At 40.5% G+C, this 26,929-nt stretch overlaps 1 protein-coding gene across 1 annotated transcript; it reads left to right on the top strand.

Moving 5' to 3' along the window:
- The first annotated feature begins 272 nt into the window (after positions 1-272).
- XRCC2 (X-ray repair cross complementing 2) lies at positions 273-23,961 on the top strand. Its single transcript, XM_067747532.1, has 3 exons — positions 273-412; positions 12,541-12,622; positions 21,000-23,961. The coding sequence occupies exons 1-3, from the start codon at positions 374-376 to the stop codon at positions 21,719-21,721; spliced, it is 843 nt and encodes a 280-aa protein (XP_067603633.1). The 5' UTR covers positions 273-373; the 3' UTR covers positions 21,722-23,961.
- Positions 23,962-26,929: the final 2,968 nt, after the last annotated feature.

The following is a 26,929-nucleotide window of genomic DNA, read 5'->3' as shown; positions in this document are numbered from 1 at the left end:
TTTTAACCCAAGAATGAACAAAAAGGCCCGTTTGCTCAGTAAGTGTTCTGTTAATACTTTAAAAAAAAATACATGCTGCTAGTTCTACCCAATAAAAACAAATGGAAATTTATGAGAGGGAAGAAAAGAAAATCCCCAGTTACCTCCCGATCTCCTAGGAGACGTGGTCTGACGTCAGTGAGCGGGGCGGGGGGCGGTCGCACGCCCTGCTGCGCATGCCCGCCGGCTCCCCGGCCGAGGGCGGGCGCAGTGCGCATGCTCGCGCCCGGGTCAGCGGGTTAGCGTCTCTGACTGGCTGCGGGGCCGAGGCCGCGCAGTAAATGGCGACGCTGGCGGGAAAGTTGAGTGGCTGTTGCGCCGAGCCTCCGGGGCGATGTGTAGTGACTTCCATAGGTCTGAGTCTGGGACGGAGGTGAGAGCTGCCGAGGTGGGAGCTAGGGAGACGAGAACAGGGCCATGGGCGGGCGAGGGAGCCCCGAGGGCGCGGGAGGCCGGGGCGCCCCGGGGAGGAGGAGGCGCGCGGGGCCCGGACGCCGGCGAGCCTAGAGCCCCGCCCCCCAAACCTGTGTCCCCGGAGCCGGCCCCCGAGACCGCTAGCATTACGGGCCAAACCTGTCATGCGTGAACCAGTCAGACATGGTACGGTGTGCAGGAGAGGCTAGGAAAAAGCAGGGGATCGCCAGGCGGAGTGCTCATAGACTTCTAGAACAGTGGTATCTGAGTAGGTGGCTCCACCTGTTGCCTCTGTTCTGTACATCTTTTGCTTAGGGCCTTCAGCCTCGCTATCGCAGCTTACATTTCCAGCCTGAGCATCCAGGGCCACACAAGCCATGTGGTGTCTGCAAAGATTTATTCAGGAATTAAGCCAGCAAGAATCAAGCACTTATTACGTGTTAACCGCTGATTAAAAAACGCAAGGAACAGCTTCTGCTTTTGCAGGACAAGTAAGGGAGGCTGCCTACAAATTACAGGACGGTTGGTAAATCGTGCCGTCCAGTCGAGGGGCGGGCAGCCTGGAAGACTAACTGGGAGGAGGAGGGGACAGCTGAGGTTTTTAGGGACCTTTGGATGGTCGGTGGCTTGGCAAGGAGGGGGTGGCATTCGGGGCAGGGAGTTGGAAGTATGTGGGTTCTGCCTTGAGCAAGGGCGTCACTGATTTAGGGGAACTGCAAGTGGTTCTCTGTAGACGGACAAAGCTAGTGGGGAAACAGTGTTGGGAAGTAAGCAGAGGCAGAGGCAGGTTATGGAGGATCTTTTATACAGAGGAGGGAGGGGAAGCGATACCTTCTTCAACGACCAACAGGCTCTTTCTGTGAAGGACTAGAGTAGATAGTCTATATTTAGGCTTTGTGGGCCATTCGGTCTCGGTCACAGCTCTTCAGCTCTGCTGTTCTAATGTGGAGGCAGCCAGAGGTGTGTAAACAAACGAGCATGGCTGTGTGCCAGTAAACCTTTTATTTTTTAAACTTCAGGATTTGGCCCACCGGCCATAGTTTGCCAACCCTTGGGCCTTCAGAGTAGAGGTGCTGCTCCCTGTAAGAACTGCTACAGTTACAACCTTACTGATTGAAATGATAATTTGAAACGCAGGTTAAACTCAGATGACTTTTGCAATCAGAACAAGCCTAACATCCAAAAAATGAGAGCCCAGTGCAGTCGACGCACTGAACAAAGAATTTAGCATCATATCGTTTGCCTGCCACGGCCGTCTGGAGATCCTAAGCAAGATTAGCTCACTCATATTACTGTGGAGTACAGTGGGGTGGAGGGGAGAAGATTAGGGAGCTGGGCAGTTGGTGCCGCTTCATTCTTTTTCCTCTTTGTCATCAAAACCAACTAAGCAGCCCTCTTTTCCCTTAAGTGCTGGGCTCTGTATGGCCATGGCTTAATTTCTTTGGATTCTATTGTCTTTCTTTGTACATCAGTCTACTAGATGGATCCTCCCTGGAGGCATTGTGTTGAGGAAGATATCTGAGGTCACAAATTATCCCAAGAAGCTGAAATAAACTACTTAATTTTTTTTTATTTTTAAAAAATATTTATTTATTTATCATTTTATATATTTATTTTGGCTGCGCCAGGTCTTAGTTGCGGCATGCGGGATCTTTAGTTGTGGCGTGTGGACTCAGTTGTGGCATGCATGCAGGATCTAGTTCCCTGACCAGGAATCGAACCCAGGCCCCCCTGCATTGGGAGCGTGGAGTCTTACCCACTGGACCACCAGGGTAGTCCTGAAATAAACTACTTTAAATTTTTAATTCACAAGAATAACCACCTTATAAAATAGCTAACCTTTCCCACATCTTGTGAGTAGTAGGGAAGAGACATTTCATACATGTCTTCCAAGAAAACAGTCGCAAAGAATTATTTTCCTTTAACAGATTCTAGGGATGCAATTTAGGGTAGGCCAGATAGCTGAGTGGAAAACTTATATAAGGAGCCCTTGGTTTAAAGACACACATTGGAATGCAATTTACAGTAGAATAATCTGTTCTTTACCTTACTTTTGCACAGTAACAATGGCATTTTTTACTTTTACATTCCTCTGACAGTATTAGAAAAGATTTTGGCAGTATTTTGGTATCATCCACCAAATGGCTTCGTTTGCGCATCCTTGTTAAGTAGTGGTGTCCTAAAGCGGTCCGCAGCCTTTTGGGCACCGAGGACCGGTTTCGTGGAAGACAGTTTGTCCATGGGTGGGGGTAGGGGTGTTGGTTCAGGTGGTAATGCAAGCGTTGGGAAGCAGCAGATGAAGCTTCGCTCCCCCGCCGCTCACCTGCTGCTAACAGGCCTCGGGCCCAAACCCCTCCGAGGCCCGGGGGTTGGGGACCCCTGGTGTACTTTACATTTTCTCAAAAATGCTGAAAATGCCTCGCGTTTAAAAGTAATCAATGGATAGATTCAAAGTGTCCAGTTTTGGTTGTCGTGCACAACATACTGTTTCCTCTCTTTAACCTTATTATGATAGTTTATATTAAAGTAGTACATGCTTATGACAAAATTCCAGTAGTGCTGAGATGAAAAGTAGGAGACTTCTCCATCCCAATTATCATTTCTCAGGGTGGATTTTTACACATTTTCCCAGAGGTTTTCTAATGGCATCATTTTGGGGGCTGAGATAGAGAACCCTGGACCATGGCTGTAGTCTTGGCTCAGCCGGGAGCAAGCTGGATGATTTTGGATGTTATTAAACCTTGGCTTCTACCTTTGTAAAAGGAGGGCGGTAGATGATGATTTCTCAGTTGTCTTTCAGCTGTACTCCTAGGAGGTGGGTCCCTATATTTCTATGTGTCCTTTCACCTAAGCACAGTATTCCCTGCACGGTAAACACTTGATAACTATTTATTAATAATAATGACTGGTTTTCTTTTTTTAAATTTATTCTTTGGCCACACCGTGCGGCTTCTGGGATCTTAGTTCCCCGACCAGGGATTGACTCCACGCCCATGGCAGTGAAAGTGCAGAGTCCTGACCACTGGACCACCAGAGAATTCCCTGGTTTTCTTTTCTTAGAAAAGGTTCAGGGTGGCCTTTTTGCCAGAGGCAAATATTAAATAAGAAAATATTTAGCATTTAATAATATTCTGGTCTCGCATGGTAGACTTAGAACAACATCTGTCCCTGTCTCTTTTTGCTTCCCTTCTTACCCAGAATAGAATCAGTGCTCCATCATTACCGTTCCTCCATTATAAGTACTTTCAACTTCCCTGTCCCTTTCATTCCTAACCTACTTTCCTAACTGCGGTTAAACCCAGCTGTCTACTTTCACTGTCTACCCACTCAGCTGAATATTGCTAAAGAAAATCACAACCAGGCCGACTGATTTCATTTTAAATTTGTAACCATCAACTTCAAGTGGACTCCCAGTCCACGTGTGTTTTTCTAGAAAGTAATTCACTTTCTCCCTACAAAACACCTGTCATCAAATCCAACCTTACGCCTGAATTCCAGACACACGTGTTCTAGTATCTTCTTGACATACCCACATGGATGTCTCATAGGCATCCCAGACTTAACATGCTCATCATGATTGACTCCTGGATGCAGAGAAAACATGAAAAAAATTTTAATATGCCCTACACTGCAGTCTTGGTTTACCACCACACATGTACACCCAGCCCCAACCTGCTTCCTCCCAGGCCTTCCCTATCTTGTCAAACGGTGAATTTGTTCTACCTGTCGCTCAAGCCAAAAACTAAGTCATTCTTGAATCCTCTTTTCCTCTCATATCAGCCCACATCCATTCGCACATCCTGTTTTCTCTGCCTTCAATATATGTCATGGATTTGACCATGTTTCACTGCTTTTTACTGCAGCCATTCCTATTCCTAGGAACTGTCACCTGCTTGATCACAGTAACCTTCTAACTCGGCTCTGCTCCACCCTGTTCACACTTATTCTAACATATTTTCCACATAGTATCCAGGGTGATCCATTCAAAATGTAAGCAGACTCTACTGTTCAAAGTTTTCCAGAGGCTCCTGTATCATTTATAGTAATATCCAGAATCCTGTTTCCTCCACTGATGCATGATTTGCAGATCGTATGATTTGCCCTTCATTCCCGCCTCGGATCTCTTCTCCTGCCTTTCTGATCTCCTCTTCCACTCTCCCTCACTCTTCTTCAGACACACTGTTGTCTTTGCTATTCCCTGAATGTGCCAAGTGTGCTTCAGCCTCAGGGCCTTTGCAGTGCCTTCAGAAATTGACACGGTTCGCCTCTTCACTTGCTTCATGTTTCTTAGAGGAGAAGCTTTTCCATCCAGTATAAGGAGGTCCTTCCTACTGTTAATCTTTATTCCTTTACTCTGTTTCTTTTTCTTCGTTACACTTACCACATCTGACATCTTATATTGTTTATATGTTGTCTTCCTCCCCACCTCCCACCCCTGCCAATGAAGGGTGGTGACTGCTCTCTGTTGGGATTACTCCTTTAAGTCTTAGTGTTTAGAACAATATTTAGCCCACAGTAGGTGCTCAATAATTGTTTAATGATAAATTTCATGCCTTCCCTTCTCTTCCTTCTCCTTTCTGCCTTGCCTCATGTGTCATTGAGAAAACAAACAAAAAAAATCACAGGAACTCCCTTATTTTTTCCTGTTGTCTGTTACTGATTTCTAGTTTGTTTCCATTATAGTCAAACATACTCTGTATGACTTCAGTTCTTTTATGATTGTTGAGGTTTGTTTTATGGCCCAGGGTGTGATCTAGCTTGATGAACGTTCCATGGGCACTTGAAAAAAAATGTACACTCAGCTATTGTTGGGTCAAATGTTCTGTGTATATGAATTAGATCCTGTTGGTTGTGTTGTTCAGATCTTCTAGTAAGTCTTTTGGTTTCTGAGAAGTGGGTGTTGAAGTCCCAGCTAGTGAGTTTGTCTGTTTCTCCTTTCAGCTGTATGAGTTTTGCTTCGTGTATTTTGGGATGTGTCTGATACGTACACATTTAGGATCACATGTCTTCCTAGTGGATTGATCCTTTTATCATTATGTAGTGTCCCTCTTTGTCTCTAGTAATTTTCTTTGCTCTGAAGTCTACTTTATCGGGTAGTAATATAGCAATTCCTGGTTTTTCATCAAGTCTGTATTGATAAAAAGTACATGTACTGATTTTCTCTGAATTCCTTCCTGTAAAGTAGAATATTTTTGCTTCTAAGAAAGGGCAGGTTCTCCACTTGTGATATGAATTCCATCCACCCCACTCCACTCCCTCAAGGACATCACTCCTGCAGGTATCCCCACTTTTTCTGTCTTCTGCATCTGCAGTCTTCTTTCTACCAATCACTTCTATCAGCATCCTAACATAAAGCAGTCCACACAAAACAAACCAGAAGACTCCCTACACACCAGCCCCTACCAGCCCCATTCCCTTCCTCCTCTGTAGAGCCCTCCTCCCTTGTGCTCTGGCCTGAGCCTACTTTTCTCTCGTTCACTCTTCAGCCCACTGTTATCTGGCTTCTGTCTCCATATTCCACCAAAAGTGCTCTTGTCAGGGTTACTGTCGAACTTCATGTTGCCAAATGCTCATTTCTGAGCACCCCTCCCCCCACACTAGAAACAGCAGAATATGCACTTCCTGCAGGCAAGCTGTCAGGACCCAGGACGCGGCCAATCAATGTGTGTCTACTTCCTGCTCTCAAATTAACCCATTAGAAAAACCTCTTCTTCCCTGGGGAAGAGAGAGCAGGAGGATGGGAGCATACACCAGAGGTATTCTCCAGTAGAGGTCCTCACATACAAGGGAGGTGGGGGAGGGGTAAGTGTCCTTCCAGTGTTAAGCTTCTGCAGTTTTGATTCTGTGCTTTATTGTCTCTTTCTGGGATCTTGCATATAGTTGATTATTCTGTCTAAATGACATTTTGAAGCATAGTCTGATATAACTTCCTAGTGAAATCTTAACTATGCATTTAATGAAATTACTAACTGGTAGGATGTCATAAATTTAAAATTTAGTCCTTATAAATTCTGCTAGAAGTGAATGTTTCTTAGGTACATGTAGTAATTTTTGCTTGACTTTTTATATATCTATTTTTCCTTCGTATAGGATGATTGCTTTTTTTTTTTTTTTTTGCGTTATGCGGGCCTCTCACTGTTGTGGCCTCTCCCGTTGCGGAGCACAGGCTCCGGACGCGCAGGCTCAGCGGCCATGGCTCACGGGCCCAGCCGCTCCGCGGCATGTGGGATCTTCCCGGACCGGGGCACGAACCCGCGTCCCCTGCATCGGCAGGCGGACTCTCAATCACTGCGCCACCAGGGAAGACCCGGGTGATTGCTTTTTAAAAAATATTAGTTGTAAAGGCAGCAGCTCTTTGGGGCCTATACTTAGAAACAATGGAATTTTTATGATTTAGTATTCGAGTAACAATTGTCTTTTCCATATAGTTTAGACGAAAGCTTTATTAAGAGCCAGGCCAGTACTCTGCCCTGAAGGGCGACTGAATTTTCTAAGTGGCAGAGGAGCCTAATTTCACAAGTGAAAAAGAATTAGTCCGTGAATTTAAGGGACTACCATGGTAAGGGCCCAATTTTGCACTGATCACATACATGTTAACATAGCTGCTGCTTTCCCTTGCCATCCTACACATTCCAACTCCTCTCTTACTTTCTGTGTGTTATAGTTAACACAGATTTGCCTGGAGTGAATTTCCTCTGTATATATGTAATAAAACTACTGAGAATTGTATTCAGTTTGTAGTGGAAATCCAGACCTGTTATAGGGCGGGGGTGGGAATATTTGGTTTAGAGTGTTTGCTTCTTTAGGTAGACTTTTATACTTAACTGGTTTGAAACCTTGCTGCTGGGGTCCATCTGTAAACAGATTTAATCACAAAAGGTCAGGGGAAATGAGCCTTTATCCAAATGACAATTACATACACATGTTTGCCTTAATGTCATTCATTTCTGGTTAATTTGATCTTTAAGCTCTCCTTCCTGCTCTAGTGTAAGCTTTTCCATAACCAAATGATGTTTTAAAACATCTGTATGGTACGTGTTCTACTTAACAGGCATTGAAGCTATATGATTGTCTATAAAACAGACTTCTGTTAATGAGTGTTAAGAACTTTGATGAAAGCTGTAAGAATACTCAAGGACTTTTGTTTAGTAGAAGTTTGCATAGATTGTCCAAACATGTGAAAATCTATGTAGTTGGAGGTTCTTTTTACTCTCCATCCTCCCCCAATTCTACCTACCTGTGACCTGTTTACCTTCAACTTAATAGGTAGCTACTAAGTTTCTGCCAAATGTAAAGCATTTTGGAATTGGTGGTGAGCCAGTTCCTTTCAAGCTCTTAGATCCAGATGAGGGAGACTGGTAGGTAATGTGTTCCTAAGTATAGGAATGGCTTCATGGAAGGAGCTGGCCCTGAGGAATGTGTAGAATTTTCATTCTTTCAATAGTCTAGGCCTTAGAGCATTTAATTGAGAGAATAGGGAAAGGACATTGCTCTATCAATGTATATTTTGTACGTGCCTGAAAGAACTACATGCTAAATCTCTCTTTCAGAGTTAAAGTTGCCTCTCACACAGATTAGAATCGACTGTCCCTTTTTTGTGCCTTCACAGAGCCCCATGTTATTTCTATTGATATTATAGCACCTACCATACTTTATCGTACTTTTTAAACCTTTGACTCTCCCTCATTAAATTCTTTGAGGATAGGAACTGTGTCTGTTGTATCTATGTAAGTAAGGTGTTGTATCTATGCACCTTACTCAGTTCCTGGAATACACTTGACTTGCTTGAAATTTTTACCAAATAATATCTGTATAATTGACTATTACCCCTTTTGCAGACCGTATACTAGCTCCAGTATTGATGTTGCTGTTGAAAACATTTGGGGTCCCTTGTGGTGTTAGAGGGAGTGCTAAGAGAGATGGTCGAGAGAGACCAGATAATTGCCTAGACAGGACCTCAGATTGGTTTGATCTTCGGCAGAGTAGGTCCAAAAACTGTCATCCCTGTACTCAGATTTTTTCAGACTCAGTGATACTGATTCTGAGGCTGTGTAGCACAGGGGAAGAATTCCAGGCTTGGGGAGCCAGAGATCTCAGTTAAATCCCAACTCTGGCGTCTACTAGTTTTCTCATCTGAAAAATAGAATGATAACAAATAGAGTTAATGTGATAATTAAAGAGATAATGTATATAAATTATGTACCACAGCAAGTACAAATAGTAGCTATTATTAGTTAGCTATTGTTATGATAATAAAACCTGGCAGATACTGATTTACAAACCAAATGCCAAATCTATTAATTTACAATATTAGTGAACTGCCAAATAGAGTAAAATTGTTGTGTCCACTGTGTATTCTTTCCCAGTTAGGAAATTTGCGCTCAGAAAGGTTGCTTAGAGAATCAAGAGAAATAGTTGAATTATCTTAATAGCTACCATCACCCTGCTTTGTTTGCCTGATGCGTTAATCTTCCCTAAAAGGATTAAACTCTCTTGTCAAACAGAACTTACTTTGGTTCCCTTTACCCTGGCTTCATTTACTCTTTGCCCTTCTGAAACTCTAGATTGATTCTACCTTGCTTCTTTCAGCTTATTCCTCAAATCTGGACAACATCGTTCATTTTAGTTTACATAATGGTCAGGTTAATGCCAAATTTTTAGGATATTTTCTGCTTAGGTTTGTAAGATATCTCATCCCATCAAGTGACTTCTATAAATTGTTAATATTATCTATTTTTGTCAGAGTTAATCTATTTCCAAATTCTGGGAGGTACTTTCACTTCCTCTGTATTCGGTATACTCTGCTTTTGGCATTGTAAAACACTGTTTGGAAATTTCTCATTGATAGGTAGTTTTCATCCTTTGAAAATGAATTTGACTTTTTAGTAATAGTGGAAAGTCAGATGCAAATCGGCAAAGTCAGCCAGTTTGATTAGAGGAGTAATACCATTTTTATCTAAGAGTCCTGTCAATAAAATTCTAATCCTTTTCTGAATTCTGTCTTACAAGGAATTCTCCAGAGGAGGATTCTAAAATATCTTGAGCAGTGACAGTAAGGGTAAACGGTTGGAGTAACTTCTCACTTTAATCATTCTGATGAGGATGTTGGTCATTTGTATACATGCTTTTAAAAACATTTTATAGTCATTTCATGTGTTCCATCTTGTCCACGAAAGTTTCTCTGTCTTCTTCTTTTGGACCCTCAACCTTCTAACCCAGTGGTTCTCATACTTTTTGGCCTGAGGACTGAGTTACAGCATAATAAATGGTTCAGTATTCGTATGTCGTACAAAATGGTCACCACAGCAGTTCCGGTTAACGTCCATAACCAAAAGGTTGTTGTTTATGTGGGTTATATCTGTCAGTGAAATGGAGAAATTTAAAATACTTAGTGATTTCACCAATGCTTTAAGTATTGGGATGCTGTCAAGCTCACGGTAGTGGATAAAAGTTTTCCAAAATTCAAATTTTATCATTGGCAACAAATACTGTCAGTTTCCTTAAAGTGACCAGCTGACTTTCTTTGTTTTCAGTAAAACGTCTGCCAAATAACAAAGTCTGTGTAATCCTAATTTGTCTGTCAGTCATTCTTTCAAATAAAAGGGTGTTTTATGAAAAGGTATGCAGCTCAGGTAATCACACAAGTGCTTTTCCTAGAGAAAAACCATTGTATTTCAGTTCGGAGCAAAAGTGCTTTCCTTGTCTGTGTGTGAACTTGGGGGAAGTCCCCAAGACTGCCTTCACTTCAGACACCAACTGCAGAGTTCCAGGTTCTCGTGACCTCACTCATTCTGACATTAATTGCATGTTTGGGGGTCCCCAAGACCACCTTCAGGTTTAGTGATTTGCTGGAAGGACTTACAGAATACGCTGAAAGCTTAGTCATGGTTATAGTTTACTACAGCAAAAGGATACAGATTAAAATCAGCCCAGGGAAGAGACATAATGGGGCAAAATCCAGAATTCCAAATATGGAGCTTCCAATTGTCCTGTCCTAGTGGAGTGTGGACAGTGCTGACTGTCCCCAGCAACAGTGGGGGACAGTATGCCAACCAGGGAAGCTCCCCTGAACTTTGGTGTCCAGAGTGTTTATGCGGCTTTGTCATGTAGACATGGTCAGCCCCCCCAACCAGCTGGCCTCTGTGTCCAGCCACTGTGCAGAGGTTGAGCTGACCCAAAGCCCTCACCTTTAGGTGAAGATACTTGTGAGACTATCTGGTGTGGCTCAGGGCCCCCAGGTAAACAAAGACACTTTTATCAGCAGGATTTTCCAAGAGGCTTAGAGATTATCTCCCAGGAGCCAAGGGCAAAGGCCAGACCTCTCTTTGGTCAAGGTTAAATTCTTTCCTACTAATATGTTTCCCACGTCATCACAGGGAATATTTTCAACAGTACTCAAAGGTTATGATTTAATATGGAGTCAATACTTATTTACTGCCACATCAAAAACATTCTTATGCAAAAATAGTTTCGCTTGCTTCTTTGTTCTTCTGTGAGTGGTGAAGAGTACCGTGTGCACTAATACGGTTTGATGCCACTGCCTTGATTGAGCTGGGTGCCAGCAGTGTTACCCACCTTTGCTGCTGCACCATCAGTGCAAGTGTCAGCATAGTGAGAAAAACAAATAATGTCTTAATATTTATGAAAATAATTGACCACAGGTTTGCCCTCAGAAGCTCTGTTCTAACTCAAAGCACTCTTGAGTGTAGTTAGCAGTCTTTAGCTTGTTTTGTGATAAAATCTCATCTCCTAGAGGACCTAACTGCAGGTTCTTTGAGGGTAGCTTAATTATCTTCATTTCTGTAGTCTCCATTTTACCTGCCATAGTGCTTTGTACATAGTAGACATTCAGTAAATATTTGCCAAATTAATATATAGAACCTTTTCATCACTGCAGGAACTCTTTCAAAAACTTTTGCTTCTGTTTAAAAGAAAAAAAAAAACCCACAAAGGATGACTGCTTTTCTTCGTTTGTGATACGGGTTTTTGTTGTTTAGAAGGGTTGTCAAATCTGTACTGTTTCCTTAGAACCTTGAGAATCAACTTTGGTTATATTTCCCACGTTGACATTTCAGTCTGTCTTGGAATTTTGCTTCCTGTAGTTCTAGCTCCTTCTGTCTTGGTACAGGCACTTCTCCAGGTTAGTGTGATGAACTTGAGCCTTTTCTCCGCGTCTGGCTCTGCTCTCAAATCCATCCCCTCGGTAGCCACCAAGATGATCTGTTTGAAATGCAGATAATAATAGCTTATGCTTACTCTGTGCCAGGCACTCTCGGAACACACTGAATCCTCAACAGTCTTGTGAGGGAAATAGTTTGTTTTGCTCACTTTACTGATGAGAAACCTCAGGCCCAAAGACCTAGCTGTCTACTCTTAACTGTTCTAGATTGCTTCTAAAACCCCTTGCTCTTATCTACAAGCCAAAGAGCAAACTCCTAAAGGTGACATCCAAGACCCTTTGTGATCTGACTTCTGTTCTTTTAGGACTTCATTATCTCCTGCCAGTTTCGTGCCACAAGCTCTAGCAATTCAAATCTGCTTATAGTTTACCCACACACTGTGCTGATGTCCCATCTGCCAGGTATGCCTGCTTGTGCCCTGTTCACGAATTGACAAATTCACTGGGAGTTTCTCAGGGAAGTTCTTCTCCACCTTTCTCTCTGTCCCCCCGCCTTCCCTCCCCTAGATAAGGAGCTGGCGATATAATGGGCAGACAGATTAAAAGCTGATACCTGATAACAAGTGTGGTGAGCAGAGTGAGAAAGATAATTATAATGAGTAAGGAAGGTAAATACTTTGCAATTAGCAGTTTGGTGCTGTGTCCCAAAGACCCTATCAGCTTCTTTGAGGGCAGGGACTCATTTTATACCAACTGTATATGGTACATTAACAAAAAATAAAGTATTTTCTGAATAAAGAACACAACTTTTCTCCTAAACTGTATTTTCTATTTCATAATTTCCTTCAGATCCTCAAAATGATGAAAAGCCTCTTACAGACTTTTGGAAAATTGAATAAATGTCGATTTCTAGGATTTTATATTTTTAAACAATGAGTTTTCCTTCTCTTTTTTTTCCCTTTTGCAAGCTTCTTGCCCGACTGGAAGGTAGAAGTTCCTTGAAAGAAATAGAACCACATCTGTTTGCTGATGAAGATTCACCTGTGCATGGTAAAAACACAATCTCAAGCCAAAATATAGTGTCATAAATTAAGTTTTATAAAACAAGTTTTTCCCCCACGTATGTTCATATACATACACACACTTCTAGCAACAGCCTATATAGGTTACACTGTGAAATTAAAAACTGAGAAAGATGATGATGAGACACTTTTTTTTTTTTTTTTTATGAGACACTTTTAAGCCTTCATTATCTGTGTCAGATGAGATGGGGTTTGGTTTATTTGCAGTTAAGTCTTCAGTATGAAAACCTCTTTTATCCCAGCACAGTATTTAATGGGAGTTTTGTTATTTATTTTTATTCTTTACAAGTTTGAGAATCACGGGAAAGTCCTTCGGTACTTGGTAGCTCTGTTAATATTTTTGCGATAGGGAGAATAATACCCACTTGTTTTACTGGCCCCTCTACACTAGGGAGAACTAGAAAGAAGGTAGTGTGCTTAGGTGGTTTTCTTCTTTTTTAATATAACAGCCTTAAAGAGATACAGTTCACCCATTTAAGTGTACAATTTGCACACTTAGGCATCTGTCGGCACAATCAATTCTAGAACATTTTCTTCACCCCAAAAAGAAACCGTTGCCTATTACTAGTCACTACCCATTTCCTTTCACATCCCTTAGCTCTAGGCAACCACTAATCTACTTTCTGCCTCTATAGATTTGCCTTTTCTGGACATTTCATGTAATTGGAATCATACAGTATGTGGTGTTTTGTCACTGACTCTTTCCACTTTGCTTAATATTTTCAAGATTTGTCATATTGTAGCATGCATCAGTAGTTCATTCCTTTTTATTGAATAATAATATTCTATTGTACCCATTCATCAGTTGGTGTGTACATTTGGGTTGTTTCTACTTTTTGGTTGTTATGACTAATGCTGCTATGATCATTTTGTGTACGAGTTTTTCTGTGGAGAAATGTTTTCAGTTTCCTTGGATAATACCTCTGAGAGGGACTGCTAGGTTGTATGGTAACTCTGTGTTTAACCTTTGGCAAAATTGCCAGACTGTTTTCCAAAGTAGCTGCTTGGGAATTGCCACATTTTACTTGCCACTATCAGTGAAGTGTATAATGGTTCCAGTGGTTCCAGTGAAGTGTATAATGGTTCCAATTTCCCCACTTCCTGCAAACATGTTACTGTCTGTCTTTTTGATTATAGCCTTCCTAGTGAGTATGAAGTGATACCTCATTGTGGTTTTGATTTACATTTCGCTGACGGTTAATGGTGTTAAGCATCTTTTACCATAATAAAAAAACAAAACGTCCTTCTTTGACTCTAATAACAATTTTTGCCTTAAAGTATACCTTGTCTGATAATAGGCTAGCCACCTCAGCTCTCTTTTGGTTACTGTTTGGTTACTATCAGCCTTGTGACATGAGATGTAAAGTGTGCCCATTGTAAACAACCTATAGTTGGATCATGTTTTTTTATTCCATTTTGTCAATCTGCCTTTTGTCTGGACAGTTTAATCCATTTATTACTATTATTAGTTAAGATAGGGTTTATGACTGCCATTTTGCTATCTGTTTTATATGTGTCTTACGTCTTTCGTTTCTCTATTCATCCTTTACTGTCTTCTTTTGTGTTAAATAGATATTTTCTAGTGTAGCATTTTAATTCCTTGTCATTATTTTTACTTTTTTTTTCTTTGAGTTATTTACCTCGTGATTGCCCTGAGGATTACAATTACCATCTTAATTTATAACAATCTGGTTTGGATTAAATACCATCTTAATTTCAATATTTTATAAAAAACTTTGCTACCGTATAGCTCCATTCCTGTCCCCTTCCTTTGTGCTTTTAAATTACATATTTATATACGGTATGCCCTTAAACACACTTAAAATTTTGCTTAGTTAAAATCATTAAAATTACTTAATGCAGTTGTTTCTTAAATCAGATGAAAAAATAATTAAAAATATAAAAATAATTTAATAATCTTAAATCAGATGAAAAAATAATTAAAAATATAAAACACTTATACTGTCTTTTATATTTACCTATGTAGTCCTATGTTCTTTATTAACTCATTTGGATTTGTTACTGTCTACTGCTGTCCTTTCATGCAGCCTGAAGGACTTCTTTTAGTATTTCCTATAGAGCATATCTGTTAGATAAAAAAAAATTCTAAACTATCAATAATAAATGACAAATTTTGATCAAACATGTTAGACAAAAGATTGAACTCTTTTTATTCTATCAGAAAGGATATTATTAAGTTGAACCTTACGAAACTGACATTAAAACATAGGTTCGAGGACTTCCTTGGTGGCGCAGTGGTTAAGAATCCTCCTGCCAATGCAGGGGACACGGGTTCAAACCCTGGTCCGGGAAGATCCCACATGCCATAGAGCAACTAAGCCCGTGTGCCACAACTACTGAGCCTGTGCTCTAGAGCCCGAGAGCCACAACTACTGAGCCCACGTGCCGCAACTACTGAAGCCTGTGCGCCTAGAGCCTGTGCTCCCCAACAAAGAGAAGCCACCGCAATGAGAAGCTTGCGCACCACAATGAAGACCCAGTGCAGCCAAAAATAAATAAAATGAAAACAAAAAAAAAATAGGTTTGAAGCACAGCTTATACATTTGAATATTACATTTATAGAAACTTTAAAAACACCATTATGTTCAGTCACTAACAAAAAAGTTTACTTAAAACTATGATAGCTCTTAGAGCTATAAAACTGGTTAGATGAATATTCATGGGAGCAACAGCATACATAAGACTGGGATTATAAGAGTAATTTATCAACAACAGCAGTTTATCAGAAACTGTTATAGGGAAGCTCAAGTTGAAGCTGTAAGCGATTTAGCTGTTACAGGGGTCTCTAATGCTGTTGTAAAACATATTTTTAATACTTTTTTGGGATAGTACTTATTCAGTACCATATACAGACTCATTACCTCTTCAGTACTATAATGATTGTACTCTACAAATTCAACATATTTGTTATACAATTAGTAGGTTGGTACCTAGATGGTGTATTTTTTTGGCTTTTCTTTCTTTTACTTATTTTGAAGGCTCTTTAAATTCGTAAACTTACTCCGACAATCTGTTACCCAAACCCCTTACTCATTCTATTTGTGAGAGTAACTATCAAGGCCAAACCATCCAGATTTTCTGATTTAGTTTAATTTGTCTAATGTCAAACTGTAGAGGTGATTTTTTGGGGGGTTTTTTAGGGGGATTGTTTCCTTTAACTACCAGTTGTAATATGCAGTAGTTTGCCTGGACTAGGGTGAGATTTTTTTAACAGCTCACAGAAACTTACGAGATAGTGATTCAGATGCAGTTAAAAGGACCGTGTCCCCTCTACAGAAAATAATGTTTGAATATTATTATTATTATTACTTTTTTGGCTGCATTGGGTCTTCATTGCTGTTAAGCGGGCTTTCTCTAGTTGCAGCGAATGGGATCTACTCTTCGTTGCAGTGCACGGGCTTCTTATTGCGGTGGCTTCTTTTGTTGCGGAGCACAGGCTCTTAAGTACGTGGGCTTCAGTAGTTGCGGCGCAAGGGCTCAGTAGTTGTGGCTCGAGGGCTCTAGAGCACAGGCTCAGTAGTTGTAGCTCACAGCCTTAGTTGCTCTGCAGCATGTGGGGTCTTCTGGGACCAGGAATCAAACCCGTGTCCCCTGCATTGGCAGGCAGATTCTTAACCACTGCGCCACCAGGGAGGTCCCTGAATATTATTTTTGATCTTATGATTAGATAGTAAATGTTTATAAAAATCAGTGAAATTGATTTCAGTTCATCATTAAACATATTTGCAGGGAATCTAGTTCAAGAAGTTAATGATAGTATTCATGTGTAATTTCCAAGTTTGCAGATTTTACTTACCCAGTTGTTATAAATGACCTTTCCCCCCACTTTGCTAGTAATCTGTAAAAGGATAGGAGGGTTTCTATCTACCTAATAATCTCTTAGCCAGCCTTAAACTTTGCCTCAGTTTAACTTGTGCTGAACCAAGGCTCTAAGGAGTCCATATTTACACCACACCAGCTAGTCCCTCGTTAACACATGGATTTAGAAAGCCTTGTTAAACCATGTAGGAAAGCCTTTCTCTTTTGTGTTACGATGAAAAATGTTCACGAGCACCACCCCTCTCTCCAAGAAAATACTTGGCAAACTTTTCATTTTTTCCCGTTCTAAGAATCCAGAAAATATCCAGAGATATCTCAGTTACCCTCTGACCAATATCAAGTATTTCTAGCTCTCTGTGGAGTCCCTCCTCTTTTACTTCAGAATATGTTACATTTCTCTTAGCTTAATTTATCTTCATTTGACTCTCCAGCCACATGGAACTGCTACTGAATTTTTTACTTTTTAAATGAGCCTAAACCATTGTGTTCTTTTCTAGTCCCTGATGTGTCCCTACCTTCCCCCACTCTGATTTCTCTCCTTGCTCTTACTCTAGAGGCAGTGACTGCTCCCTGTGCTGCCTTTTCAGCTTATTGACTTCTTTTTTTTTTAATAATAGACTTTAAAAAAATATTTATTTATTCGTTTTTGGCTGTGTTGGGTCTTAGTTTCAGGACGTGGGAGCTTTCATTGCAGCGTGCAGGCTCTTTGTTTTGGCGCGCAGGCTTCTCTCTAGTGGCACACGGGCTCCGTAGTTACAGCACACAGGCTCTAGAGGGCGCGGGCTTAGTTGCCCCGCGGCATGTGGGATCTTAGTTCCCCGACCAGGGCTCGAACCCGTGTCCCCTTCATTGGAAGGTGGATTCTTACCCACTGGACCGCCGGGGAAGTCCCTCAGCCTATCTGCTGAGTATCTGAGTCTTCAAAGTTTGGTTCATAAAATGTTTACATTAATGTGCTTTTGCAGGCTGCACATTTACCGCTATGCGGTTACTATCCAGGGCCAGTTTAGTGATCGGTTTCCTACCCTCCCCTGCCATGTCTTTATTTTTAGGACTTTTCTGCTGCATTTAGTATTATTTAGTACTATTTCTACTAAATTTCTGTTTTATCTGTCTTTATGCTGACTTCTCTAACTGTGGATCTATCCAAAGAATTGAGTTTTGGCCCTCTATCTTAGTTTTAGGTTCACTCCCACCCCCCAAAGAGTTTTCTGTTCTCTATTTCTGTGTAACTTATTCCTAGATTGCTATATCCAGCCTCTTATTACTGTTGTGAATCTTAAATCGTAGTGGCTGTAGGGTATATTTATTTGTGACACCTAGAGATACATCTTAACTTACCATTTTGAAAGCTAAATTTTTTTTTTTTGAAAGCTAAATTCTTGTTAGGATATTTACATGATTATGTGAATTAAAAATCTCTGCTGGGCTTCCCTGGTGGCGCAGTGGTTGAGAGTCCGCCTGCTGATGCAGGGGACACGGGTTCGTGCCCCGGTCCGGGAAGATCCCACATGCCGCGGAGCGGCTGGGCCCATGGGCCATGGCCGCTGAGCCTGCGTGTCCGGAGCCTGTGCTCCGCAATGGGAGAGGCCACAACAGTGAGAGGCCCACGTACCGCAAAAAAAAGAAAAAAAAAAATCTCTGCTCCGCTTATGTGTTTTTTTGTACACAGCACTTCCAAGCCTGTCTCTGAGAACTTTTAAATCACTACCTTAGGTTTAACCCTTACCTTCTAAGTGAAGGAGGCTGAAGACTTGATAGAAATGAAGTGTCAGCACAGTCGGGCCCAGGGGCAGCTGGCCTTCACACCTGCCGACTCTGCTAACCAACGCCCACATCCCCACCTGTAACTCCCTACCACACCTGCTCCCTTTCAAAATGCCGTGTTCCAAAATTGACTTTCTTCACCAAATGAGAACTTACGTTTTCATTATTTAGATTTCTTCTAAGAAATTCTTAAGAAGAAAGTAACCTGATGAAATGCATTCAAAAGATACCGTACTTTGTGCTGGGGATAGTGTATTCAAGTCCCCACCTTAAAGTAGTGAACAAGAAATAGAATCAGTCAAGCAAATCATCAAAAATGATATAGCATGTTAAGTGTGATGACAGAAGATGATACAGTTTGCTCTTCCCACCTCAGAGTGTTGTTACTAGGATCCAGCGAGATACGCAGCCATCCCTTTTCATTTGGAAAGCGCTATAAAAAGGTTGGTTACTGCTTCTCAGCCTCTTAGGCTGCCTTTCCTGGGGAAAGGAGAGAAGGTGCTTGTGTGTGGCCTGCTTGTCGGTCTCCGCGTCGTGTTTCTGCGTGGTCCTCCGTGTCCTCCAAACCACTTTCAGGTTAATCTTGCTAAGCTGTGTTTTCAGCTTTCCTTCACTATCATTAATATTGGTTCGGTGTTAATGTTTCTTCATCTAGTGAGTATAGCTTATTCTCTTTCTATAATAGAGGGCGGTAAAAGATTTTTATTTGGGGGCAGGGAGGATTTCCACTTAGCTCATCAGTTATATAGTAGGAGAGAGTAAGTGGAACATCTGGATTGAATATAGTTTTAGTCACTGTGTTAACTTTTAATAAGGGCATCCATGAACAATTGTTAATATGAAAATAGTTTTACTCCTTGAGGCTGGAATCTTGGGGGCAGGGGTTTGGGGGAGTCTTTAATTAAAATTTTGAATTGCAGATTGTATATAAGATTATAGTGGAAATTGGCTGAAGTTTTATACTACCTTAAATATGGTATGGTGACAGATTGCTAGGTTTCTTACACATTATTTGTGAATGTTCCAACATACAATGGTTTGTTAGGAATAGCAGGAAATAAAGTAACTGGATTCTCAGATCGACTTGTAGTTTGTTTAGGGCCTAATAATCTGCATTTTTAACATAGTGTTTCCAATTATGTAGTTCAGCCATAAATTAAGTGGCAAACAGGGACTTCCCTGGTGGTCCAGTGGTAAAGAATCCGCCTTCCAATGCAGGGGACGCGGGTTTGATCCCTGGTCGGGGAACTAAGATCCCACATGCCGCAGGACAACTAAGCCCGCGTGCCACAGCTACAGAGCCCACATGCCCTAGAGCCTGTGCGCCACAACTAGAGAAGAGAAAACCCACACGCCACAACTAGAGAAAAGCCCATGCGCCACAACGAAGAGCCCGCATGCCACAACTAAGACCCCATGCAACCTAAAATAAATAAATAAATAATAAATAAATCTTTAAAAAACTAATTAAATGTCAAGCAAACAAGAATTGGAAGGCCACTGTTTAGAGTGGATTTTGAAAAGCTCTGGAGGCTGGACAGTTTCCCCAGGTGTTTTATTTTACCTGTGCTGTCCTCAATGAAAGAGAGTTATTGGAAACTATATAGAAAGAGATTTGGGGTCTTCAAAGTTTAGAGTAGTTGACTTTGATTTATAATGCTAGGAAAATAATTCACAGTGCAGATGTCATTTCAGCAAGACAGTATCAAGCGATACTCATATAGCAAAGGGTAACTGAAGGCAGTTTGGAAACGTGCAGGGGTGTTTTCACCTGAGGGATGCAGTTGGCCCTTAGGGCCTGAAAGCTGTGGGTCCTTACTGCCTTGTATGTGTGAAACTGTACCATCAAGAACTGTTCCACCCATAATGCCAGCAATTTTGAGAAGCCCTAGTTAGGGACTGTTTCACTTGCACGTAGCAGAAGTCCAGCCAAGTGGCTTATTTTTCTCGCACAGGTATGGAGGCAGGCTGGTGTGCGAGGTTCCTTATTGTCATCCACGTCCTGGGTGCCTCCTGTCTTCCTGCCCCACCCTCTTTAGGGTCTGCCCTCCTCAGTGTATACCTGTCATCTTCGCTGTCATCTCAGAGGAGGGAGCGGCAGAGCAGACAGAAGTGGTGCCTGTGTGAGGACAGCACAACTTGGAAACCCCAACAGACATCCACCTGTGTCTCATTGGCTACAGCTGTGCTGCCTGCTGGCCTCTCGTTGCAAGGAAAACTGAGAAGAATCGTTTTTAAGCTGGGCACATTGCTTTCCCCCCAAACTGGGGTTTTATACTTAAGGAAAAATGAGAAACTGGATATGGGATAACTAACTACCAGAAATGGTGTGTGCAGTAGTCAGTAGCTTTTAAAAGACCCTAGATCTGTGGCACTTCATTCTTAGTGCTGTAATGTCACCAATTTAAGTGTGAGTGTATGTGGACCCCTCACCAGGAGATTCCCTTAGGCCCATTTCAACCATGTCATTTTGTTTTTCAAATTTTCTTTGTGCTAATTAATAGCCAACACCTTTCTCAGAGGTGAAATTTAGTGATTTACTTTTTATTTCCTTATTTATTTGTATTTGCTTATACAAATCCGTTTTGGCAAATGGATTTAGATTTTCTTTCAAAAGGAAAAAATTTCAGTAAATGTCTTTTTAAACATTTTTGCACACTTTTCATTTTGTAGGCTGTCATTATTGTAGGCTATCAAATGCTGCTGCATTTTGACTGACATTTTTAAATTTTACACAGGTGATATTCTTGAATTTCATGGCCCAGAAGGAACAGGAAAAACAGAAATGCTTTATCATTTAACAGCACGGTGTATACTTCCAAAATCGGAAGGCGGACTGGAAGTAGAAGTCTTGTTTATTGACACAGATTACCACTTTGATATACTTCGGCTTGTTACAATTCTTGAGCACAGACTATCCGAAAGTTCTGAAGAAATAATCAAATACTGCCTTGGGAGGTTTTTTTTGGTGCACTGCAGCAGTAGCACCCAGTTACTCCTCACACTGTACTCGCTAGAAACCATGTTCTGTAGCCACCCCTCCCTCTGCCTTTTGATTTTAGATAGCCTGTCAGCTTTTTATTGGATAGACCGTGTCAATGGAGGAGAAAGTGTTCACTTACAGGAGTCCACTCTGAAGAAATGTTCCCAACTCTTAGAGAAGCTGGTAAATGAGTATCGGTTGGCTCTTTTTGCAACAACACAAAGTATAATGCAGAAAACCTCAAGCTCAGCAGAAGGGCCTTCTTGTGCCTTTAATCGCCAGAGTGATGTGGATGTAGACTATAGACCCTATCTGTGTAAGGCGTGGCAACAAGTGGTAAAGCACAGAATCTTTTTCTCCAAACAAGATGATTCCAAAACGAGCAACCAGTTTTCTTTAGTTTCACGTCATTTAAAAAGTAACAACTTAAAAAAGCATTTTTTTATTATTGGAGAAAGTGGTGTTGAGTTTTGTTGATATGTATCATAAGATAGTCTTTTTGTAGGATATTATGCAAATTTTAAAACGTCTTTAATAGGCCAAAAGGGTTTGATTCTAAAGTTCTTAAACTCTAAGGGAATTTAACATAACCGTGTTTCTATACAGAATGGATTTCTTAAACTAGTACAGTAGAACCTTAGACTCTTCTTCCCTAGGTTGTTGAAGATTATTCAAAGTGATAATAACAATTAAGCTATATTAAGTTGTTTTAAGACTAAGTAAATAAGATATACATTTCAGTCCAAATAAAGTGGAATATTCTAACTTTGTGTCACATTTCTGGAATTCAGTTAAATACTTGTTTAGGAAAGTTGAAATGCATTTCTGATTTTTCATATGTAACTCCTTTAAGAAGCTGTAAATTTGGAAAATGTTTCTGTAGAGCTGTTATTTCTGTAAAGAGGATGAAAACAAGGAGCCTACCCAATCTGCCTTTCACACCAAAGACGATGGAAAGTCAGAGCACTTTGATCTGTTTTACTGAATTCAAAGATGGAGCTGCATTATGCTTGAGCTTCTGTATAAGTTTTAAAACACAGGGAAATAAGATACCCATTCAAGGAGTTCTGTGAATATTGAAATTTTCATCTTTCTTGTTAAGTGATAGATAAATGCTAAAACTATATAGTAACTGTATGTTACTTGTGTTTTCTTACCCATTTAGAATACTTCAGACATACTCTGAAATGAATTGAAATGTTTCCAGCTGAGAGCTGGACAAGGCTGTATATACTTTGGCCCAGTAATGACCAGAAAGGGGAGCATGCACCTCCAGGGGCACACAAGGTAGTGTATTGTGGAAGAGGAAGAAAATTTTAGAACTTTGATTTATATATTTTAATCTAAGAAAAGATTAAATTATATCAATATTTGATATTCAGATTGACCCTGGCACTCACTCAACCTATATATCAGATTGCCTTATGTCACATGTATATTTGAGGTATCCTGTGGGAAAAGTGGAAAGAATTGACAGTGGTGTTCTCACAGGTATGTTCATTTATATGTAACCTATTTAGTTAAAATTAACTGTACGTTCACTTATCTAACGAAGATTCTTTATAAGGGCTTAAAGGATCATCTTCATAATGCAGGCACAGCAGATGTAGCATCTGCTGTCCATACCTGGAGCTCCTGGAGCTTACCTGCAGTTCCCCAAACCCAAAGACTTCTGAAGGTGTCTCTGGACGCCAGAGCCTGCTGCATGGGGCCCAAACCTGGCAGTCCTTAAGCAGTGAGGGTCAGGATTCGGTAGATGAATGCACCTGCTTCCTCAGCCCTCAGTGAGGACAACGACACATTTCTCAGGGTGGCCCTGGTAGGACTGATTCCCAGTCACGTACAGCAATAATCTGTCCATTAACTCACTGTTTATTACCTCCCATCCTTCCCTCTCACTTCCCCACTCTCATGGGGCTCCTGGGATTGTCTCCCTAATGAGCAAATCCTTGTCTAGGAACTACTTTTGTTGTGGGTTGAGGGGGAACCAAACTGTTGGCAGGCGTCAGACTAACAGCCCCTCTAGGCTCAGTATTTGCTCTTTAGCCACATTATGGAATTTAAAATGATGGCATTCTAATTGGCTGTCAAGTTAAATTACATTGGATCACATTACTGTCATTCATACCCACTTACCTGTGTGCCATCAATAAATGTTCTCTTGCCATTAATATACTTTTAAATATTTACATATTTTATCCATAGTTCATCCTTTTTCAGCTTATGTTTTTCTGTATGTTATTACATGCAATACATGTTACACATAAGTAATTTATAAATATTTGTATGTTGAGGGAATATGCTTATTTTTCCCCCATAAGAGTGTGTGATCAGTAAGAGTGACAATCTCTTGCTGTAATTAAGAGGACTTCTCCTTTTAGCTGTTGAGATGTGAAAATTCAGCTACCTTCCCTGTCAAGCGCTGGGTGTGTGTTACACGTGTTTACGAAAAACTTAGCGACTCTTAGCAGAATTCTGGCCTTGGCTATGATAGGAGTTTCCATTTCTCCTCTGTATAAATGAAGTGCTAATTTAATGGGCTGTTATTCACAGATTTATAACTTATTCTTCAGGAACATGATTAAAAAATAATGAACTTTTATATTAACTTAAATTATCAATTATGTATTAATGTGTCAGACCAAAGACTTAGTTATCTTAAAAAGATTTGTTATCTAACATGTTGGAAGGAATTAATCCTGGCTAATAAAAAAGTCTTTTAAACTAAAAGTTATACCAATGGGATTTCTTGAACACTGTAGAAAAATTAATACTTGTAAAAAGAACCAACCTTAAAGGGGTAGAAGCGGCACATCCTGAGCCACAGGTGGCGGATAATGGGGATGCTGGATGGGGCCAGAGGAATAACCGGAGTGAGGACTACGGATCCTAGGATAGTTATCCCATTTACTTGTTTAAAAGGGGGGATCATAAAATACATTTCTTATAGGTGCACTTCTCAGGGAGACCATTTAAAACATGCATATGAAAGATGTTTCAGATGTTCATCTGATAAATGCTACAGAAAGTCAAGACAGTGCTCACCTTATCACTTCCATTGTATAAAGTTGTCAGCTTTCAGCTCTCAAATGCTGGATTATTAATATCATTCCAGAAAACTTTGATGCAGACTACTCTTCTGTATGGATTATCTAAGAATGAGGATGAAACAGACATTTTCAGATGAACAGAAACTGAGAATTTACCACCAAAATTGCCTCACTAAAGGAACTTCTGAAAGATGGACTTCAAGGAGAAGAATATGATCCCAAAGCCTGAAATGTAAGAAGTAATAGTGAGTAGAGAGAATAGTAAGCACTTGGAGAAATCTAAAGAAATATTGATGGTGTAAAACCACATCCAATTTATGGGAGGAAGAAACGATATAAAGTAGCAATTCTAGGCATCCCATTGCCTATAAGCCTAGTACATAGAAGGTAGGTAATTGAAATTATATCAATCTAAATAGCTTGTATTATTCTGAAGGAGAGTAAAGATATGGACCAAGTTTAGACTTAAGTATTAACTTGACAATTTGAAGAGCTGCTTCCAAAAGAAACAAATTAATATATGCTCCAGTAGGATATGTTGAGGCAAAAGGGAAAAGAGAAAAACAAAAAATGAACCAACACAGAGAAAGTGGATAGGACAAATGAGCACTAAATAATGCGGTAGAGATAAATCCAGTTATAAATGTGTTGAACTCTTCTGTGAAACATCTTGGGTAATTAGGCCAGAGTTTTAACAATCTGCTACATGCTTTTTAAGGAAGTACATCTGAAACCGAGACACAGAAATGCTGAGAGCCTAAAGATTAAAAAGACCGGAAAAGTATCAAAGGAAGCTCCTGGAGCGTATAAATAGACTTTAACTGTGGTAATATTTTCTGTCTTAACTGGTTAATGATGGAAGGTTTAGTTTACATGTCCTTTGTAAGATAACTTCAAAAATATAAAGCAACGGGCTTCCCTGGTGGCGCAGTGGTTGAGAGTCCGCCTGCCAATGCAGGGGACACGGGTTCGTGCCCCGGTCTGGGAAGATCCCACATGCAGCGGAGCGGCTGGGCCCGTGAGCCATGGCCGCTGAGCCTGTGCATCCGGAGCCTGTGCTCCGCAACGGGCGAGGCCACAACAGTGAGAGGCCCGTGTACCACAAAAAAAAAAAAAAAAAAAAATATAAAGCAACAATTTAGAGACTACAAGGAGAAATTGACAGTCACCATCATGGTAGACATTTTAATATACCTGGGAGACCAAGCAGTTAAAAAATCAGTTAAAGAGAGAGAATCTAAGCACAAGCTCAAACTTGATGTAATAAACGTATGTAGAACTCTGCAGACAAAATGAGAATGCATATCTTGAACACAAAAGGAAAATTTATGAAAACTGATCATGTGCTATGAGAAGACATCAAATTTCAGAGAGTCAGTGTCATGGAGATCATTTTTCTTCATTATAATGCACTTGTCAGAAGTCGACAACAAAAAGGATAACTAGAAAGTTTCCAAATTTAGAAAAAAGTTTAAATTTCTAAATAATCAATAGGTCACATAAGAAATCATATTCACAATTAGAAAATACTAACATACAAATTGTTAGAAAAAGAATAAACACAAAGGACACAGGAGAAAAACTGAGTAGAAATTACTGAAATAGAAGACACGAGAGAAGCAACAAAGTCAAATGACTGCCAAGAGCAAGGGCTCAGACAGTTTTCAGAGCGAACAGGAAGGCATGACTGTAAATAGAGCGGAGACTTTATATCAGTAACAACCGGTATCAGTAAATCTGAAAACTGAGGCAGTGGACACATCAAAACAATCTCAGAAAAAGTCCCTGAAAAATACTGTAATCATTACAAGACTTGAATCAGTAATTTGAACTCTCCCCACAGTCATTTAGGGGGACTTCCAGTAACAGCAGAATATGTCGCTACCAAAACAGATCCTCTCTGGAGGATGACAATATCATTCATAGGCCTCAAGTTATTTTTAAAAGTGAATTCTTAAATGCAGTGTCCAAAATACAATCTCAGGTATTACGACACACAAAAAGACAGGTCTCTATGGGTGAGAAACTGCAGAAAGAAATGACCACCCCCGCCCCCACAGACATGAATGTATATATCAACACATCCACAACTCATGCAGACTAAGAATACATGGGAGGAACGCCATGAGTCAGGAGTCGGGTAAATGGAGTGGGTGTTCTAAGGTCCTTACATTGTCTGGGAGAAGGAAAGGTATCAACATTAGACACTGATAAAGAGATTGCATCTTATGGTTTCTAGAATAACCACTCAAGAATAGAAAAAAAAGGTTATAATTTTTCACATTAAAGGAATGGACAAAAATCCTCCATTAAATGCGAACTAAGAGAAGGCTGGTATATGTACAGTAATACCAGACAAAAGATACTAAGGTAAGGATAGAAGGTATCTTTACTAGAGGTAAAGAAAAAGTGGAGTTGATAAAACTTTCAATTCACCAGGATAATACAGACATACAAGGGGAATAGAGACATTGAGAATTATGTTTGGAGATTTTAACACCCGAGTAATTGGTAAACAGTAAACAAAACAAAATTAGTAAGGTTACTAAAAATAGAACAGGATGATCCACAGACACCACACCACTCATCAAGTGCAGAATACATTATTTTTCAGCATGCTTATAACACTTTTTAG

Source organism: Pseudorca crassidens, chromosome 8 (genome assembly GCF_039906515.1).
Source record: "Pseudorca crassidens isolate mPseCra1 chromosome 8, mPseCra1.hap1, whole genome shotgun sequence".
NCBI classification, from domain to species: Eukaryota; Metazoa; Chordata; class Mammalia; order Artiodactyla; family Delphinidae; genus Pseudorca; species Pseudorca crassidens.
Note: the sequence above shows the minus strand (reverse complement) of the source record. Positions and strands in the feature narration are given on the sequence as shown.

Excerpts from the sequence above, each read along its gene's own strand:
- XRCC2 (XM_067747532.1), top strand. The coding sequence starts at position 374 with ATGTGTAGTGACTTCCATAGGTCTGAGTCTGGGACGGAG. Across the intron at positions 413-12,540 it reads GGTCTGAGTCTGGGACGGAG|CTTCTTGCCCGACTGGAAGG; the intron begins GTGAGAGCTGCC and ends CCCTTTTGCAAG. Across the intron at positions 12,623-20,999 it reads TGAAGATTCACCTGTGCATG|GTGATATTCTTGAATTTCAT; the intron begins GTAAAAACACAA and ends AATTTTACACAG.